This window comes from Notamacropus eugenii, chromosome 4 (genome assembly GCF_028372415.1).
Source record: "Notamacropus eugenii isolate mMacEug1 chromosome 4, mMacEug1.pri_v2, whole genome shotgun sequence".
In the NCBI taxonomy this organism is placed as follows: domain Eukaryota; kingdom Metazoa; phylum Chordata; class Mammalia; order Diprotodontia; family Macropodidae; genus Notamacropus; species Notamacropus eugenii.
In genome coordinates this window covers 29,429,252-29,451,437 of record NC_092875.1, presented here as the reverse complement: position 1 = coordinate 29,451,437, position 22,186 = coordinate 29,429,252, and the positions used below count along the sequence as shown (strand labels likewise).

General features: G+C 37.0%; 1 protein-coding gene across 7 annotated transcripts in view; it reads right to left on the bottom strand.

The window, feature by feature from the left end:
• The window catches only part of MED13L (mediator complex subunit 13L), a 415,471-nt gene that overhangs the window by 324,678 nt on the left and 68,607 nt on the right, over positions 1-22,186 (bottom strand). For 6 of the 7 annotated variants that reach the window (XM_072600340.1, XM_072600342.1, XM_072600338.1 and 3 more), the window contains exon 2: positions 21,285-21,522. In XM_072600340.1, coding sequence (XP_072456441.1) covers positions 21,285-21,522 — 238 coding nt within the window. Of the gene's footprint in view, positions 1-21,284; positions 21,523-22,186 lie in introns of those variants that run through there. The other variant, XM_072600344.1, reaches the window with a different exon arrangement.

Here is a 22,186-nt window from a genome sequence, read left to right as displayed (position 1 = left end):
CCAGTTTCACTTTGTGTTGACCCAGCAATATTTACAGATCAGCACACTAGGTACTTTCTGGTATTTTCTAGAAATCCAACCCTCAGCAAACAGGTTCCTATTTATCACATCGGCATTTCTTTCATGGCATAAGTACTAGACTTTTGAGAACAGGATATTGAAAAGTTGTAAGACTCGCTAACCTCACATTTCTCTTCCAAATGAACCCATGACAGAAAAACTATTTAATACACAACATTACCTACATTATATCCAGCTCTGATGTTAACTTTAAAATCATACTCTAATAATTTCTCACTTTTTCTGCCTAGAGATTTCGAAAAGATACTCAGGCCGCCCCCACCCCCCCCCCCCCCCAAAAAAAAACCCTCAAATATTAGAGTAAGCACATTCTGGGCATGAGAGACAGCTTAGGCAAATGAAACAGGAAATGGGAATCCAATTGGCAAGACTGAAAAGTGAGTGAAGAGGAATAATGTAAAAGAAGGCGGGGAAAGGCAGCTTCCAACAGAGACTATGAAGAGACTTAAAACTAGGACAAGGAGTTTGCACTTTATTTTACAAACAAGGCATGGCCATGGGGAGGGATATGACCTGGACAAGCCCATTGTGGAAATTATTTGACAGCTATAACTGGAAAGGCAAGTGCGTGGAGATAGGGAGACCAAGAAGGAGGCAATTAGAACAGTCTAAGACATGAAAATTTGACCTAAGGCAGTAACCTGGGAGGGCCAGTCAGCAGACCAGCCAGAATACACACAACATTTATCAATTAAGATAATTACTTTCTATGGGTGTGGTTCCTGATGCCCTCAAACAATTGCAATAGTAACCTCAAAGATTACAGATCCCAGATTACCATAACAGATATAATAATGATGAAAAGTTTGAAATCTTGCAAGAATTACCAAAATGTGACAGAGGCATGATTTGAGCATGTGCTCAACACAGGGTCGTCACAAACCTTCAATGTGAAAAACAACACAAAACCCACAATATCTGTGAAGCAGAATAAAGCAAAGCACAATGAAATGAGGTATGCCTGTGCATGAAGAGTAAATGAAGGGGAGAAGGCTCTACTAGCAGAACAGAAGAGTAATCAGGGGAAGAAAAGAACAACGAGAAAATCTGGATCAAAGGAGAGAATATCTAATGGAAGGAGGTATTCAGCACTGTCAAAAGCTGCAGAGAGATCGAAGAGGATGAGGACTGAGAAAATACCACTGGATTACAACTGGTCCTATTCTCACAACTTCCAGTTCACTCTCAGATGAAGAGGAAATTGTTTTCTGTCACTAATTCGAAAATGCAGAACATTAAACTGAAGTATTGTCGTACCTCATTAAAACAACTGAATTGGCAAACTGCTAGATTCAATTGGCAGGTGACAATCTGTTTATCGGTTTTCAGTAAGTGCACAATTCACATTTTTATGCATTTTAACACAAATATTAAGATAGTGAATTTGAAAACAAATTAAAAGTCAACCAAAGTTAGTAAGTTTTCTTACTTACTCATATTTCAAGACATCTCTGACATCTAAGCCAAAAGAAGGAAATGCCACTTTATTTTCTGACTTCTATTGATATGAGTTGATAATGACATTGTGTGTGATATGTCCTTTTGGTTTGCAAAAATAAATTCATGAATGTTTCACTTAAAATTTACATTTATAGGATTTTTAATTTATTGATAAATTTCCTTCATATTTTCCACCAGTTATCTCCAAATACGTCCCACATTAGATCCTGTCTCACAGAAAAGAAAAAGTTAAACAAAACTAACCAACCTCTCCCTCTAACTGTCTGACAGCATAGGCAAGCACTCTGTACTTCTATCTGACACTATCACACACACACACACACACACACACACACACACACACACACACACACACACCCTACCCCTCTAATTAGAAGAGGTAAAGTTTCATCAATTATTCTCCAAAACTAAGACTGGGCATGGCATTGCACCTCTGGTATGACAATATTTAATCTAAGCATTATTCAGAAAAAATATCTGATATTTCTGTTTCAAACAATACAGAAGCTTCTGATTTCAGAAATGTATAAAGGGGGTATAAATTCTTACCCAGTGAATTACAAAGGCCAAATTGCCTTTCAAGTGAAACAATCGTTTCACAGTAGCTCAGAGGCTACTCCAATCTAAAGCTGTTAACGTGATCATAAAAACAAACCAAAACATGCAAGGAACATAAGGAGAAAAATAACAAGACAATCCTTACATTTTCCACACCATACTCATAGGGAAGTCAGGAAAACCCTAGGTTCAAATTCTGCCTGTGATCCATACATATTGGGAACCACACAACACTCAATCCTCACAGAAGCTTCAGTGCCCTAGGCAAATTTCTAAGACTGGATTGCAAAGCAGGTGGGGATCTGCCCTGGTGGAGGGGATTCCTCATGGCAACTTCCCTTCCTATATGTTTCTTCACAGCTACCTAAATTCTTTTCCTCCAATCGCATTCCCAAGGGAAATAATCAAGCCAGCATGGTTTAGTATTACATCAGTACAGAATCCCAAGAGCTCATTATTTACACAGCCCGCTTCCAGACTGCCCCTCCTCTCAGCAGGACAGCTAAATGTGCACCCTGAGTTTAGGAAAAGCTGCACTGCATTCAAAGCATTTTCACCCCCAGGATGGCAGAGGTTAGACTTTAAAGACCTGCAAAATTCAGCATGCATTTACCAAATGAGTTACTTGGGAGGAGAAAGCATAATAATTATTTAATCTTGTGAAAACAAAGGACAGAAAACTGTGCTGCTAAGCTATTTAAATGAGAGATGCTCAATTACTGTGATATTAAACCACGCAGACTTGATCAGTCTGCCGATTTAAGGCCCTCTAGTGTTCAATGCGCTAAATCAACACAGGCTATAAGGTACCTGTTAAATACAGAATAGTTAACAAACTATCTCGGTTCCAAACACTTAATCATAATGAATTTACTAACCAGGAAGGTTTACACACACATACACACACACACACACACACACACACACACACACACACACACACACACACACACACACCCACCCCTTGATGTCCCTCAGTCAATCATTTGTCATATAAAATTCAAGAACTTAACTGTTCCTCAATTTTAGCCACTTTCTTTTACTTCTATTCAAAAAATTTATAAGTACATATTATGAGCAAAGCAAAAATTAAACCACACATTCAACACATACAAGCTTAATTCATTTTCCAGGGAAACATGAAATATATACTTCTATCTAAACCTACTCATTTTCAACAGTAAAATTTCCCCCCAAAATTTACATCTCTATTTGTAGTACTGTCTTTTCTATGTTCCCAAATGTTTTTCACATCCATCCCCTTCTCTCCATTCCCCACTGTCATTATTCTAGGCAAGAACCTCATGAACTCTCATCTGGCTTGTCACTGTCTTTGAACTGGCGTTCCTGCCTATAGGCCCCTTCTTCAATTTAGTCCACAACCTGTTGCCAAAACAGTTTTCCCAAAAAGGTATCATCCCAATCACAGAATCAGAAATTCTCTCTGGCTCCCCAATATCTACTTACTCTAAAAACCTTCACTGAAAAGTCAATATCTTCCCAACCTACTCTTTCCACTCATTTCCCATTAAATGACTTTGTACTCCCAACCTGCTACCCAGGTTAAAGGGATTTTTGGCTGTTCCCAAAGTAGTCCCCACTTTCCCATCTCCAACACTTCTTCTGGAACGTTTTCCTCTAGCAGCTACACTTGAGCTGGGCCTTTAAGGATGAACAAATGAAATCTTCTCCATGAAGCATTCTCTGACCCTCTCACTCAATCTGAAGAAATTTTTTTCTGAAAATGATACTATAAACCACTCTGTCCCTTTAGATGATGATTCGGATTACAATTATTTATTTTACATATTTCAATTTCCCTTACCAGATAGAAATCTCAGCAAGGACAGGGATTACTACATTTTTGTTGTGATTACAAATAGCACCTGGCACAATAGTAATCACTCAATAATTATTTGATGGATATTACTGGCTATGTGACCCTGGGCAAGTCATTTGACCCTGTTTACCTCAGTTTCCTCATCCATAAAATGAGATGGAGAAAGAAATAACAAAACGCTCCAGTATCTCTGCCAAGAAAACCCCAAATGCGGTCACAAAGAGTCACACATGATTAAGAGGATCTGTGGGAATACAAGCAAATTAATACACTGCTAGTGGAATTGTGGCACGTTCTTTGCAGTGATTAAACTGTGCCTACCCTTTGATAGATGAAGTGGGAGGTAGGGGGGAGAATTATGAGTATCAAGGAAACAAATAAATACACAAAAGAAAAAGTTCAGAAGGGAACAAAGAAAAAGCAGGTCAGTATTAGTATTATCATCTTAAATTGAATACATACTTTTTAAAAAGGCTACTTATAAGAAGGACTGACAGTTTCATTATAAAATTTGATGGATTAATAAAATTTTAAAGACTGTAGCAAGTTGACAAAATATTCCTTCTCTATAACATTGTATATATGGATTACTATTTACTGTCCTCAGCAGAGCATTTTTTAAAGGCTGTCACATTCACACGCAAATTGTATTTATAACAATTTATAAAAATATCTTAAAATTACTTCCAACCATAGCTTAACCCAAATGCTTCTTCTATTTTTATTAAGAGCTATAAGGTCATCTTGAACATGTCACCTAATTTTTTCTACATCGCATCATTTTAATTAGGATTTGGCCTAAAATATTGAATTTATTTCTAACCTTTTTAAAAAAAGTGTTAAGGTCCTAGAGTCAAAGTCATTTATTAGTAATCTTTATGGCATGAAAAAAAAGCTTTGGACTTAAGATCAAAAGAGTTAAGTTCAAGTAGCAGTTGTAGCACTCAGTGGTGGTCCGATTACGAGCAAATTACTTAACCTCTCCTCCATTTTAGATGGTGGAAAGAGGAAACAATCCACATGACCAATCACCTATGCTACAGCTGAACTGCAATCACAAAGGAAAAGAAAATGATAGCTCCTTCTTGGTTATGAAAGTCTAATTAAAAAATAGCAGGATTCTTCTAGTACTCTCTAGAAGGAACGGTTGGATTAGTTTTGAGAGACGTGAGTTTAAATATCTAGAAAATCTCAGACAACTGTTAAGGAAGGGAAGCAAGAGTGGAGAAAATGAACTCTGCATAGTCTCTAAAATATTATAAGTTATCCACTATTCACTATTGTGAAAAGTCACAAATGAATTTTCAGAAAGATTAACTATTATTGCTTTAAATATTTTCAGGTCAACAAAACCCACCAAAAGGCAACTTTCTTAAAGTTTTCTTTTTTTTATGACCACAAAACTAAAGGGAGGAAGAAATCCACCCAAGATATCATTGAAAGTACTTCTCCAAATTGTATATTCTCTCATCTCATTGTGTAGTCTGTACCCATGCTATTGAAAAGAGCATGTAATTCATTCAGAACTCCAGGGTAAAAGATTGAAAGCTCAATGGAAGCTATTTATCAATCTGACTTTTAGAATGCACCATTCATGGCTCTCTCAGAGATCACCTTAGTCAAGTAATCTTAGCTAATCATTTCTACGTAGCCATATAAATAGGAGAGCAGGAGTGGCAATTTATAACATATGTAGGGCCGTCAAGGTCATTTGACTCATAATGTATTTCTAAGTTCATAGGGCCCTTGCTGCATAAATAATGTCAAAAATCATTCGACATTAAATGACATGATACAGAGGCTGGTCACTGGGTTGCCATCCAATTAAAAAATTCTAGGATTACTGCAATAATAAATATACAGCTATACAATTTCCCATTTGTAGTCATCTGATATATAACTAAACCTAATTAGTATGCAAACTTTACTCAACTACACAAATCCATTAAATCTGCTGCTATTCAACAAGCATTTATTAAGTGGCTATTATGCACAAGGCACTGTGCTGTCCAACATTTAGCATGTGCCTGGCATATAGTAGGTGTTTCATAAATGCTTATTTTTAAGCACAGGAGAGACAAAATTGAAAGAAGACACACACACACCTATATCACTACCACAAAAATAATAAAACTGTTTGATTCCTATTATATTAATTATTTGAAAAAAAGAGATATGGCTCCAAAAGATAAAATAAAATTTTGAATAGTGTGATATCACTGAACACTGAATAGTTTTAGAAAAACAATTAATCAGATGTCAGTGGACCTCTGATATCACTAATATGAGTACTCCAACCAAGAGCGAGCACAACCAGCCACATCTTGTCATCCTGTGCCTCCTATAAATCATCCCAAAGTTGTCCACCCAGAGTGCTCAGTCTCAACATAAAATGCGGACACAAATACACTTTGTAGCCCATTTCTCCATCCCATCACACATTTCTCCACTGCCCTTCAGAAAACCTAGTATTTCGATTTCTCAGAGACTCTTGTACTCCACAATCAAAGTCATACAACATTATGTGTACTGTTTTCCCAGAATATAAAATATTCTCAGTAAATGAAAAATGTCAAACATTTTGGTACTCAAAGAACATGCTTAACTTTAAGAATTCCATTCAAATTACAATGAATACACCACAAAAGAAATCTACAACCCTGGTCTATATTTTTCTGAACTTAAGTGAAATGCTTACCTAATATAGCTCAAATCAAACATTACATCTAATAATACAACCAAGGAGGAACTAAAATCCTCTTCCCTTTTAACTTCTATTGAAGATAATATATCATGTAACAATGCAGATATTTCCTGTTTAAAAGTAAGAACTGGGATAAGGTCAATAAATAATACAGGAAAAACACTGTGGCTATTTTGCAGAAGATATTCATCCTAACTTCTCACCCAAGAGATAATGATGGCTCCATAGACTGCTTAGCCAAACTGGCTCTTCAACTATAATATGAGTGAAGCCATGAACTATTCTGCACATGGCATTTAACAAGACAACCTCACCAAGGTGCCAAATGATCAACGTAGATTTGAAATACTATTCACCTTCACTTTAGTATTTAACATATACAATAAAAAATGTGTTTATTAGAAACACGTTTATTCTCCAATTTTAAATTGTTACTTTTGATTATAACACATCAGCTCTGCTATATTGATTGCTAAGGACAGAATATTGTCTCCACAATACATTAGCAATTGCCTCATATTAATGTTGTGTTGTCACAGCACACAAAAATTATGAACTAATTGAATGTTTATTTGGATATTGTAGAAATTCTTTAGTAGTTCAAGCCTAGATGAGGCTCAAGAGGATAAAAATCTGTATTCTACTGGACTCATTGCCAAATTACAATTAAAGTCATGATCAAGAGAGAGCTGAATTAACATAAGGAGTTCATTTTATAAATATCATGTTTATAAGACACAAGTATGTCAGAAGGCATTCAAAAACATTTAAGCATCAAGAGTTTCAGACTGATAAAATTTTTCAGCACTTACTTATAGAGTGATATTACAATGGAGTCCCCAGACAGAAGCTCAGCCATAAAATATTTTAAAGCCAACAGAATTGAATATCACTGTTTTGTGGTGTTAAAAATTTTATCCTGATTAAAACCTCATTCTACCCTTTTCTTTAAAACTTCCTATTTCTACTGAGAATATAAATCTCCTAGCCATGAAAGTTTCTCTTTCTCCCTCTCCCTCTCTTTCTATGGATAGAGAGAAAATCTATGTGACCAAATCGATAGCAAAGATTTTAAAATCTCTTCTTAAATCCCTTAGGGCTCACACTCCAAACTTTGCTCAACTCAACTTCTGGAATAAGAGACCAGGGTTTTATGAACTGTATGAATGATAGAACAGAGTACAATGAAGAAAACCATTCTGATGTTGGCTGAATTGAATGACAGCAAGAAAAAGATTCTTAAAAACTTCTTAACTTGAAAATTACTTCAGAAATACACAGTTTATGGGATTAAATACTAATTATATTGCTGAAGCCCAAGTACTGAAACATGACATATGCGTGACAAGTTTTTTATTACAAAATGTCTCTGTCCCTTTTATATCACATTAAGTCACTCTCCACTGTTGTCCTCTGAACTGTGTATGCTCAGGGAATACAGAATAATTTTATGTTAAACTATGTGTTGCCATAAAAGCTATACATTTCCTAATCAAAAAGTGATCCCTATGTGGTCATTTGGACTATTCACAAATAAAAGGATTTATGTTAAGTAATTTAGGAAGATTTTTTTTAATTATGAGGCAGATTCAATTAGATTTCTTTTTTTTTTTTTGGTCCTGGGGAAAAAAAAGATGTTTCACCAGCCTTTCCAGTCTCATTCTATATAAAGTCACTGAAGTCATCACTCCAGTACTTTAACACAGTGCCTGGCATACAGTTAGGCACTTTCAAAAATTCTTTCTTAGAATCTGGCATAACTCTTTCTCAACCTCAACACTGCCTCTCCAGGCTTGGCACATTCATGCAAGTCGCCGACCAGGCCTTAAAGGCATTCCCCAAACTGTGCCACTGAGAATCTAGTCTTCCAGGAAGGCCCAGCTCGATGCCGCCTCCCTGATGGCTCCCTTCTAACTGTGAGCGCTCCCTCATTCCTCAGCTTTCCTGGTAAGACATTTCACCGAGACATGTGGTGGCTCTAGAAGAATAGAAGCTTTTGGAAGGGAGAGAATGCCTTCACTTTTTCTCTACATACTCTCAGCATCTAATAGTACTTACTAAAGAAGTTTAAAATTGTACTTAGTAGAAGCTTGTGAATTGGGTGAGGCAGAACAGGACATTCCTACACCTCTATATATTTTATAACTGGGCTATACATGCAAGTCTCAGTTTTATAAAGACCATACCATTTGTTTTGAACTTTGCAACTACAATAGGAAAAAAACAATGTCACTAAACAAATCTAGTCACAGAAGTCATTGGTATGTAAACCCTCAGTTTTCTCATCTGTAAAAGGGGACAGTTAAGCAAGATAATTTCTAAGGTCTGTGTAAGCACCACTGATAGGTCTTAGAGGACTGCTTTAACAATATATGAGTCTGTTACACTTTTTGATTTTTTTATTTACTTTATTATATTTCTAATTGTATTAGGAAAACCACAATCATCAACAAAGACAAAGGTCATTTAACTTAACTATGACCCAATTTATCCCATTTTGAACTATTACATACATGTAGAATAATTTCTCAAAATATATATGTATATATACACATATATTGGCTTTAAATATATACATGTATTTCTTAACATTTAAAATTATACTAAGAGCAACATTTTTCATCTTCTAACAGTTTATTCCCAGACAAGAGAGAGGGGGTAAATTTCCTTTTTCAGTTTAACCATGTCTTAATTAAGAAGGAATCGATGCCAAGGAAGGAAATATTCTTTTTGTACCTACAGAAGAAACTACCTCTGTAAACGCCAGATTCTGTTTCTCAAGAGCAAAGCTTTGTAACCTTTGTGGTATCATGAGCCCTATGGCCCTCTGATGAAGTTTATGGGCCCCTTCTCAGTATTATGTTTTAAACATATAAAATATAGCATAGTATTTATTATAAAAGAAACCAAACTATACTGAACTACAGTTACCAAAAGAAAAATTTTACAGGAAGAGAGAGTACATGTTCCACAGTGAGAAGTGACAACCTGGTGGAGTGGATAGAGTCTCAAAACTAGGAGGATGTGAGTTCAAGTCTTATCTCTGATATAGCCTGGCTGTGTGACCCTGGGCATACATCTTAACCTCTCACTGCACTGAGCATCCTCTAAGACTCTAATCTGAAGAAAAGGGTGAGTTTTCTCTTCTGGGAGCTCTCCATACTACAGACATCAAGGAACCCAGAAGTGGGACTGGACTAGCACTTGCTCCCACCACTACAGCCTAGGTGATCTCTGTTAAGTTCACTTCTCTGGATTTCCCTTTACGATAGTACCATAGAGTGTGGAGTTTGTATCAGATAATGTCTAACATTCCTTCAGTCTCCAAGCCTGTAACCCTAAATATTTCTATCTTCATGACCTATATCTAGAAAACATGAGGCATCATCATTCACTGGGTGGCAGCACAACCTAACTGTAACCAACTTAAACTTAATTTTAAAAAAGTGAAAAACTAAGCCTCAATCGCTATTTTTGAAGCCCTCCACCTGCTAATGAGATATTAAGCATCTGTTTTTGCTGGAATCATAAATGAAGAGCTAAAAAGAGAGCTTTGAGGTCACCTAGTCTTCTTGCAGATGGGACCTGAAGCCCACCAGGGCTCCCACAGCTCCTCCTGATCCACAGAGAGGGGTCTTTGGACTTCAAATGTAATCAGAGAAGCACTTCCAGCCCAATGTTGAAGGCAAATCTGAATGTGATGGATTCTAAAACTAGACTGAATATATCTGATGACTTTTCAGTTCTCAAGAGCTTAACACACACAAATACAAAGTAACTGCTTTAGAACATCAAACACTCAGCTGAATTGGCAAAAATTAAAGCATCCTATCAGCACAAATGAGGAGGAGGACGATGCTAAAGAATAGTTACTGAATACACAACAGCAGCTCTGAGAGTTTGTCCTACTATTTTTAAGGGGGAGAAAACCCTCTATAATTACAAAGTAGAAGTAAACACTGACACAATTTTATAGAAAGTGCTAATAATTATTCCTTAGAATTACAGAGACAAGCACTTTCAAAAGTTCTATTTCTTCAATTTCAACAGAAGAAAATATTCTCTAAAGAACTTGGAAATAACTAGCATCTCATTTGGAATATCAAAAAACTTTTTTCCAGGTGGAAAGAGTTTTCTATCTTCAGTTATTTGGGGCTAATTTCCTTAAGACATTACACAATAATATGCAACTGGATACAAATAAAGTCATAAATAGGTTTCATGGAAGTGTTCATGAAGAGGACTTTAACTGGTAAAATGCTGAATAACAGAATTAACTTTACTCAGGGTTGGGGGAAAATGATTACTAGACATCTTTGTCACAGTCAAATCTACTTCAATAGTAAATGGCTAATCCTGCTAAGTCTTGAGAATGTTGAAGGAAAAAATGAGCTAGAGATATTAGGTGGGCTGTGAGGAGTAGTTCATGAAAGTTTTCTGAAATATTAGAAACTCAAACACTCTATATTATTTCAAAGTTAAAAATATTTTTCTATTAAAAAGATCAGTCCTAAAAATAAAAAAAAAATTAAGTCATAGGATCCTATACACTAGAACTAGAAGAGGTCTTGGAAACCATCTAGTCCAATAACCACATTTTGGGAGCAGCTTGCCAGCACAGTGGACAGAGCCCTGGGACCTGAATGCAAATTCAGCCTCAGACACTTATTAGCTGTGTGACCCTGGGCAAGCTTTCCCAACTCTATAAAAGGAGAGATGAGCACTATACCAGGCACAGAGCAGATGCTCATTACTCAGTCGGAATGCTCTTCCTTCCTTCCTCATTTTATAAATAAAGTAAGACCAGAGAGAAGCAGTATGTTGTCCATGGCCACACTGGTGTGAAATAATAGGGCCGGGATGTTCTGACTCCCAGTTTAGTACTCTTTCCACTGTACCCTGATGGAATGGTGACCCTCCTACTTATTTCATGACCTTAAAATTAAATTTGATAGAGATAAACGTGAAGCTTTACACTTTGGCTAAGGAAATAAGCTTCTCAAGTACAAGACAGAGAACACATGCCAAGAGTGCAGGCCATCTGAAAGAGTCCTGAGAATTTTATTAGATTACATGCACACTGTATGTCCAAGTGTGATGACAGTAAAGAAAGTTAATGAGCTCATACATTACATTTTAAAAAGGAAATTGGTGAGCTGGAGATACCATCCAGGGGAAGACTACTAGGATCTTGAAGGAAGATAAGATCATACCATATAAAGATCTGCTGAAGGGAAGTGGGGATGTTTAACCTGAAGAAAAGTCTTAGAGGGTATGATAGCTGTTTTCAGACATCTGAAAAGCTATGATGTGAAAGAGGGACTGGTAGGGACGCACCTGGGCTATGAGGAGTGGCAGAAGTAGCACAGGGGCAAACCTGGGCTGGATATTAGGAAAAACTTCTAGCAACTAGATAGAGCTTTCCAAAAGTGGAATGGGGTGCAGGGACCCAACTATTCCCATAAAACCTTCCATAATCCATCTTAAAACATGAACCAAAAATGTTTAAAATATGGTATGTTTTATAAATCCGGTCATCTTTCTAGGTTAAGCACATATTACTTGGTCATTCCTTCCAGAGTAGGCTCCCACATTAGATATGGAATCTGAGGAAGTTAAGGGATACATTTTCGGACACGGTCAATGTAGGAATGTTTTTTTGCTTGACTATGCATTTCTTTTTTAAGAATTCTCTTTTTCTTTGCTTCCCCTCCCTCCCACCCCCAACCCTTCCCCACAAACTTCAGGAGGACAGGCAAACAACAAACAATTACTCACTGCTTACTCAGCACTGTGCTGAGTGGTCAGCACACAAACACAAATCAAAAGACTGCCCAAGCCCTAAAGAAGCTCACATCCAGAATGGAGGGAGACGGCAACACAAACAAGGGGGTAATAGAGTGGTGATATGCAGAGAGGGTAGACGAGATTCAAATCCTGGCACCTACCAGATGGATGGACCTGTTCAGCACATCACCAGACCTTCCCTGGCCTCTGTTTTCACATCTATAAAACTGAAAAGACAACATTTGCACTAAGCCCTCCCTAACAGTTCAAGGTAAAAGCATTTTTGAAACAACTCTCCTAAGAGCTCTCTATAGTGAAGAGGTTGAACTGTACTGTGAAGTGGAAAGAGCCATGTTCAAATCACGCCACCATACTCAGAGGCTCAGGCAACCCTCTCAGGCTCCAAAGTCACTGCCTAGTGACCAAGCTTTTTATCACTTGAAGGAGTTTCTGTACCACAAGGTATCAACACTGATGAAATAACAAGTGTGGACCAAAAAAACAAACAAAAAAGGCTTCACGCAAACGTAGGATGAGCTGGCCAGGAAGTGAAACCTGCCAAGGCTGCAGCAATGTAGACTTATCAGCTCTAAGGTTATCTAAGAGGTCACTGAGAGGCCTAGTGACAGAGACATGAACTGGCGCGCCAAATACAAGTGGTTAAATAGAAGAATCATTCAGATTGGTGGCAATGCTTGATTTTTTAGAAAATCATGTCATTGAAATTAGTTTGGACAAATCATTAAAATTATTTTGAATATGGAAAAATTTATATGAGTACTACAACTCACCTAGTCTTAAGTTATTTTAAGTTTTATTAGTTCACAATAATTGATAAAACCAAAAATCCTGACATTATTCATGTAAATATACTTCAAACTAATTTACATTTACTTTACATGGTTAAGTCACTTTACATGAATGAGAAGAGAATTTCCTCAAGCAAAAACATAGACTATGGGAGATATTGTCTAAACACACCCAATAAATAGCAAAATAAATATATAAATAAAATCCACTGATTAGATTTCTTCATTTTTCCCTCAAGCAGCATTTTAAGAAATACAATCTTTTAATGATTATTTAATTTTCATGTAACTAGAATTTAAATCCTTTACATACCACACAGCAGGCTCACTATAAATGATCTCATTTTTCACAGAAAAAAACTAATTACACGGTTCAATAAAGTCGCCTGTGGTAAAACAGCGATTTTATTTACATTCCAAAGGTGGACCTTCGCTTGGTCTCAACACTCCAGCTCATTCCAAGCATATTGAGCTTTAGAATTCTATCTAATTTATTAGTCATACTTCTTTCTCGGTTACAGAAGAAAAAATTCTCATCATTATGATCCTGCCAGGATTTTATAATTCAAGTTTATTACTTATCAAATTCTTAATATGTATTGGCTTTCTTTGAAGCACATAATTACCTATTAAATCTAATCTTATTTCAGTAACTGTACATTAGAATAATTTAGATAATAGTCAGACAATGGAAACTATCATTGTTTTACAACATAAGCAAATTTATTTTTTTCAAAAATGAGAACAGTAAAATAAAGCGATACTGTAATTATCAGATACATCAGAAAATACATCAAGTCCTGAATAATTTAAGACCTAAATTTTAGAAAATCTCCAACATCAAAACAGACTTTTCAAAAAGTACAGAACTTGTTGCTTTATTGTTTTTCCTTTTAAATTGCCTTGGATACCAGCTTTTAGTGATAATTTTTCTTGCTATAATGATTTACAAATGTATCCTTAGTCTGCTCAAAGAAACAGCAAACATGAAAGGTGCATTTTAATAACAATATAAATTCTGATTTATCACAAAGCAATGAAATCCATAGTATACTGTCAAACAAATGTGGATGCATGAAACACTACAGTTCCATTATGCACAGGACTATACAATTTACATGTAGTTTTTAAAGATTTTCTAACACATTTCTGTTTGAGGAATACTAAATAGACCCATATGATGAAAAAAAGTACCACTCCTGCTTCCAATTTAACCACAGGGATTCATTTCAATGAATCATACATTGGGCACTGGTAATGATAAAAAAAAAAAAAACTGGTGGGAAGAAAAGCAAGAGGTAAATTTCTTCTTCTAAAAGAAATTAAAATAAAATAAATAATAAAATAATAAAAATAAATGACATTTTGCCCATAGTTCTACTCCTGTCAATTTTATTGGTAAAATGGTTGCCACTTTCACGGGAAGCAATTTTTTAAAGTCACAAATGAGAAGGGCCTCATTTAATAGATGTCCTGGAGTGGGTTTATTTCATTAAGTCTAAGGAAATTATAAGATGTCATCTAACATATCATGGTATATGTAAGTCATAGTGCCATTTACCTAAATATTCTGTAAATTAACTATAGTTTCAGATAATCCATATCCATACTTTACTCTTACACTACATGTAAAGGATTGGACTGACTGGTTGTTTTCCTCCTATAAATTTGCCATTTTGTTCATTTTAGCCATTGCTCTTGACTTTAAATCCGTTTCATGCCTGAAAATGCGTTCTCAGGTCTTGTGAAACCGATTCATGAAGCAGATGGTTCAAGCTATTTTTTTTAAATGGACTTGAAATAAATTTTTTCTTGCCAAAATATAATGCTATCCAAACAAAGCCTACTTCAAACTCATGACTGGACAACAGGTCTTACTGCACCACCACCGCTGCCACAGCCACTGCCACCGACACTAAAACACACATAATGTCCCTAAAATCCTATCCTTTCTCTTCTTCCAGGTGACTTCAAGTCATTTAATATAGTTATTACCAGCATGGTTGCCTTATGTTTCCATTTTACATTGACATTTATCAGAGCTAAAGACATTTTCAATATTTCTCCAATATAATAGTTTTTATAACAGTTTAACAGGAGGGACGCTAAGCTACTACTGTTTTAAGAATGTGAAGAGAAAAATGCCAGCTACAAAGGTTCTGAATTAATCATAATCTAGTGATTGACTAACTGCCCACAAATTGACTGGACAAAAGGTTCAGAATGGTTCCTTCATTGGTATATTTCTTAAACTGAATGGGATGACTATGCTACCTGTATAGCCATCTGTAAAATATACAGATTATCAAAGAGTACTTTTTCAAGTATCCATGCATCCCCAGGTACTACCAATGGACAACGAACAGAGCCCAAGATTCACCAAGAAGGCAAGAGGGGTCTGAATCACATTTGGGAAAATGCTTGAGGCATTCAATGATCCTAAGCTGAACCTTCATAACACCAGTATTCCCTCTGGTTATCATGGAACACAGCATCTAAACTTAAGAAGACCCAAAGGGCAATGACAAGTAGAAGCAAGCTGTGGCACATTACCAACAACAAAAAGAAGTCAAGAAGCAGCATAAAAAAATCCATAGGGAAATAAGATGATTGAAAAAGGCAATCAGAGGTTAGAGCACTTGGCATTTCTCTCCTTTGACAAGCATTTATTAAGCACCAAACCAGATTAGGTCACATGATTTTGTTAAGCACTTAACACAGTGCCTGGCGCATAGTAGGCACTAAAGAAAGGCTTCTCTTCCCCTTTCCATTCATCAGGCACTACGTATACAAAGACAGAAAAGAAACAATCCATGTACTCAAAGCTTTACATTTATTAGGGGAGAGAACACATACTGAAAAACAGAGCAAAGAAAGGAATGTGATTTTGAGGAGAGAGGCACAGCAGGCAAGGCCTCCCGCTGAAGGGCATCAAGCTCTATCTTGAAAGAAGCTAAGCTTTCTAAGTACAAGAGAAGGAAGTGCTCACCTGGCATGAGCAAGGGATGACCAGACAGAGGTCAGGAAGGAGAATGTCTCTTTCTTATCTTGGCTCATGTCCAAGAGTGAGCAAAGGAAAGGGATACAAAGGGAAAATAGAACCAGGGCTGAAAAGGAACTGGAATGTCATACAGAGGACTCTGCTTCTCACTAGTGAGGAACCAAACACAGCCAACCAATAAGCACTTCTTAAACACCTAACATGTGCCAACTACTAATTTCTTGCTTTCAATTAGCCTAAGTTTTAGGAAAGAAACATTATGCCTATGAAAAAATTTAGCTGGAGATAATAGTAAAATAACTAATACATCATTTACCAAAGGAGGAAAAAGAAGAGCCAGAAGCACACAGTCAGCAGCTGCCCTGTCCTGTGGCCAATCCCGATGTTTCTGTTACACGTCCCTTGGGTTGCACAGAAGCAGGTGTGGTTCACTGGACAGACCACCAGGTCTAAAGTCAAGAAGACTTGAGTCTACATCTAGCCTCAGGCACTTACTGGCTCTGGGGCACGTCACTTTACCTCAATTTTCTATAAAAATCATTCTAACAGCACTCATCTCACAGGGTCGTTATGAGGACCACATGACATGATAATTGTAAAGTGCTTAGTCCAGAGCTTGGTACAAAGCAGGCACTTACTAAATGCTTGCTTTCTTCCTTTCTTCCTTTCTTCATTGTGGCCGTCACTTTGTCTATAAAGCCCACAGTTTTCTCCTCTATAAAATGAGGGCATGAAGGGCTTGAACTGGAAGGTTTCAAAGAACCTTTTTAAGCTTCAAAATATTATCATTCTGTGCTAATTCACTAAGCTATTAAAACTGAGATATAAAAATAAAAATTGAGATTTAAAAAGTAATTTGGGTTGAAAAATTTGTTTAATTATTATCCAGTATTTGTCTACTAAGCATAGGCACTGAACACTGTCCAGAAGGATACAAAACACTCTTTGTCTGAGAATTCCAAAGTACCTTAAAGTGGTGAGACCCAGTATTCAGATGCAAGTGTACGATTTCAGACAAGGGGGCATCCCAAGGGCATTCGGGTCCAAATGACACTGGTATATTCTCTAGTGGTTCTTTGTCCTTGTCTTTTAAGCTAGCTATTGCACACAGTCCTGAAATCCTTCAACATCCACATTTCACCACAGGAATTGTCAGATCTTAAGGGATGAGGAACCATTTTTAAGGAATGTAAGAATGAACAATGGAACAAAAATGGCCGTGGGTATTTGGCTAGGAAGTAGGAAGATTCCACCCCCAGCCCTACTGTGCACCTTCCAGCACTGCCTCCTGCTGTCTACAAACAGATGCTAGACCAGATGCTCACCAAGGTTCCTGGACACTCAAGGACTCTACAAAAATGGCAAACTACCAAACAAATAGAAAGTTTGCCATTAAAGTCACTCATTAACTATGAAACAAACAAAAAGTCTTGCATTCAAGTTGACAAAAAGAAAAAATATTAGGAACGATTCTATTAATTCACAAATGAAAAACTACTCTCACAAAATAATGGTTGTTTCAGTTCATTTCTGCAGAAAGTACACTAGTTTAATTGCTCAATTCCTATTTCCCTTTTCTTGTATCTATGGATCTTCTGCAGTCAAAGAGAATCTCTCTATGTCCTCTTGGTGTTTACCCTTCACATTGCTTCAATATCTTCCATAATGAAAAAACAACTATTCAAAATCATTTCTTCTTTATATAGAATACCACCCAATACAGTCACATTTCTTCTCAAAGCACAGAAGAAAAGCTGTTTGCACTGTTATTAATCAGTCTCACTAAGGAGGAGAAGGAAAAAGAAAAATAACCACTCTCCATGGGATGCCTTTGCTTAGATTCCTATGGAGAAGCCCAGAGATGCCCATATCAAATCTGTGACTTTACGGATGTTCTCCAAGAGCGAAACTCCCTCTAATAAGCCAGATCTCTGAAAACGCCAGTTTTACTGAGATGCCAAATACACAGCATGCTGCCCCTGAAACTGCAAGGGACATGATGAACCCTGAACAGATTAAAATGCAATTGGCAAATACTAACAAAATAACTAAAATAGAATTGAGTGTAGATAACATAAATAAGTGGTTTTCCAAGTCAACAACACCACTGGCCTGAAGGCTCAGTCAACCACCCTATGTCAGAGGCAAGACTTAAGTCTCCCTGACTCCTAAGTCTAAGTCTCCCTACTATTTCTTCCTTCAAGAAGTTACTGAACTTATACGTATTAATAAATAAACTTCTTAATCTTCATACAATTTAAACCCCAACCTCCTTCTCAATTTAGAAAGAAGAGAAATAAATATATCAGAATCATCATTCCTAAATATTCTTTCTAAAAGTATCAATCAATCCCTTGTTTCTGTAAGTAAACAAGTCACATCATCTACTAAATGGGTTGAAAGTTTCTACCAATGAACTGTAAATTCTCCCCAAAAAAAATTCTGCCTCATAAAATAAAGATTTATCTCATAGTCTTGTAAAATGATGCCTTGTGATGCTAGAAAATGAAGACCACAGAGAGATGAAAGTAGAAAAGAACGGAGAGCAGATATGAAAATAAAACCTAAAGGAAAGGAAGAAATAAGATGGAAAATACAAAAGCACAGAAGGAAATGAGAAGATGCCATGGTCCCACAAAATTTTTAATAAAATGCATTTCTAAAAGAATCACAGAATTTGAGAACTGAGAGGGATCTGAGCCGTCATCTACTTGAACCCACACACAAAAAGAATCTCAACCGTAGTGGGCTAAGAAGTGTTCACCCAGTCTTTGGGCACTACCTACAAGCATAACTTTGATCCAGTAGGTCTCAAAACTCAAATTTTTAATTAATTCATTTCTGCCCACGTAAAACTAACTCCTTATGCTATAAGAGCAAGAGTCCTGAAATTTTACCAGTTACACTTGCAAATAAGCAATCTGGTATGGATCAGGGTTCTTGTGATTTTAATTAAAAATACTAAAGATATTTATATGCCATAACGGAAGGGACAGAAGGGGGTAGAGAGGGGAGAAAGAGGAGGGGGAAAGGTAAGTGGAAGAGGGAGGGAAGGAGAGGGAAAAAGAGACAGGAAAGTAAAGAGAGAAGGATAGGGAGATGGAGAGAGGAAGGAAAAGAGAAAAGGGGAGGAAAGGGAAGAAGGCGGGGAAGAGAGAGGGAGAGAGAAAGAGGAACAGGAGTGACAGGGAGGAAGCAAGGCAAGAGAAAGGAGGACAGGAGGAGGACAGGGAAAGAACAAACCACACAGGAGGGACAAGAGCACACACAGTCTAAAGTAGTTTACTGCCCTCTGGCTGTTATGACAGGAGACAATCTGGAGGGAAAAAAGGCCAAGAGGTAAGAACTAAATAACATCCATTAAATAGGTGTTAACTAAGGGGCCTTTAAACCAGGGTAGAAGAATTAGACCAGGTAATCAAGGGAGGAAGGCAAAGGAAGGGAGAAGGGGAGGGGGGGAGGGGAGGGCAGAGAAGGGGAGGGGAAAGGAGAGGGAGAGAGGGGGGAGGGGGAAAGGGGAGGGAGGGGGAAGGAGGGAGAGGGAGGAGAGAGGAGGGTGGGGGGAGAGAAGAGTTGCCATGTCCTGCTAGTTCTCCTTGATTAACATGTCTCCTATAAACCCCTCTTCTCTCAGGACTGCCACCCCACTGCTGCAGGCCTTCCTCACCTCATGCTATTGCACTGCTTCCTCACTGCTGTCCTTCTCCACTCTAGGCTTCTATGCAGTCAAAGGGATCACCTCTCCCGCTCAGTAACTTCCAGTGTCTCCCTATTACCTCTAGGATCAAACAGAAATTCCTCTGTCTGGTTTTTAAAATCCTTCGTGAACCTTTACTCTCCTCCAGGGACACAGACTTCCCTGCTTTTCCTTGGCCACAATGGTTTATTCTCCTCAACTCTGGGCATTTTCCCTGGCTGCCCCTTTTGCTAGAACTGTATCCTTCTCCATCTCTACCTCCAGACTTCCCCAGCTACCTTCTACAAGAAGGAATTTTTCTCTTAGTGCTTTCCCTTTGAGACTAGCCCCCAATCCATCCCATCTAGAAATTTGCACCTCACTGTTCACATGAGCAAAGGGCTGTCTTTTGTCTTTCTTTGTATCCCCATTGTTTAGCACAGTGCCTGGCACACAGTAAGTACTTAATAAGCATTCACTGAGTCATTGACATTGTGATTAAAGCAATCAAAAATACACATGAACTAAATAAAAACTAAACATTTTCCATTAAACTAGTGGTAAATTACAGGTTAATGGAAAAAGCAACTATGACTAATTGGAATTGTATGTTCATTTTGTCATATCAAGTTACCAAAAGACCTGTTCATTTTTACCTCTGTGACAGGAGCTAACACACTGAAGTTATACAAAAATAAAAGAAAGTAAGATATTAAAAATATTACTCTAATGATTTATTTTCATTTTTGTTGATAGCACTTCAAAATAATATATTCAAAGATCCTCCGGAACCAATTACTCAGGGCCGCACAGTCTGATTATTACCCTATGTTAAACTGTAATTTAATGTCTATGAGAGGCTGACTCCAGTTTTATACAAATCTTTTTTTTCCCCAGTCTGAACTCTGGAAACGATGTCTTTCTATACCACAGAACAGAACCTTTCTAAAGCCTACAGCCTCTGAAAATTACATTGGACATTAAGAAGTTAAGCGACTTACTCATGGTCACAAAACTAGTATGTCTCAGAGGCCAGACATAAATTGGGACAACTCCTAACTCCAACACTGATCAATTATCCACTCTATCACTCAGAGCCTCTCAAAAAGTAAGAGTGAAGAATCTATTAAAATTTTCAAAATTTCTGAACTAACGCTGAACCATAACTGTCACTGTACAAGCTGAAGTAAATTTGCTTCACTGTCTGGCCATTCATTCAAAACCACTTGAAATAAGAAATGTGCATCATAAACAGCTAACATGTCTCAAATATGATCAAAACAAGATAGTCAGTGTCCTTTATAAAGCATGGCACAAATTAATTTTTAAAGTGATATAAAATGATCATAAAAAACTAAAACACTTACTGTGTAACTCATGATGTATCACATCGACTAAGTTTGGTTCATCTCCCCACCAGAATATCCATAATTCTTTGCAATCTGGTTTGACATCACGGCGCCATACGCACAGTAGATTGGCTTGCAGGCAGCGAATGAAACTCAACAGGATTGGATCATCCTGGGCAGGGGCTGAAATGATGGGACCACAGTCCCCATGCCCTCCAAAATTGTACCTACGCCATTTGATTCCTGTGAGCTCAGCCTATAAAAGGAAAGACAAATAAATTATTTTCTAATAGCTTTTCCAAAAATTATCACACTGTAACATGTCACCTTTTACTTAAAAATGACACCAAAAAAAGGAATATTAAAATGGTCATCACATATCCCAAAACATCATACCACAGAAGAATAGGTTTTATACACACACACACACACACACACACACACACACACACACACACACACACATACTCTCTCTCTCCCTCTCTCCATATATATGTATGTGTGTATTATATATATACATATATATTTCATTTTAAGAGGAAAAATGTTTTTTTCTACAAATAGATTTCAACATGACACTTTTACATCACCAGAGTAAATTAAATGTCATGATTTCCAAGTTAATCCATTTGTCTAAATAATCACCCTATTTCTGATTCACCATATAATGCTATTTCTATATCCTAAGAACAGGGAGCCTAAAAATCCCCTTAGTAAAAGCATCATTTACTCACCAAAGGAAAAAAATCTAGTAACCAAACTGGCAACAGCACTTAAGAATAGAAACTTCTTTATAAAACCGTAAGGAGGATAGGGAAGACATTCTAAGTAAAACCAGAAGCAAAATGAGTCTCAGTGAAACTTTTTCACTGATCTTCCACACCATAAGAAAAACAAATTGAAGAATAAGCAACTAAGAA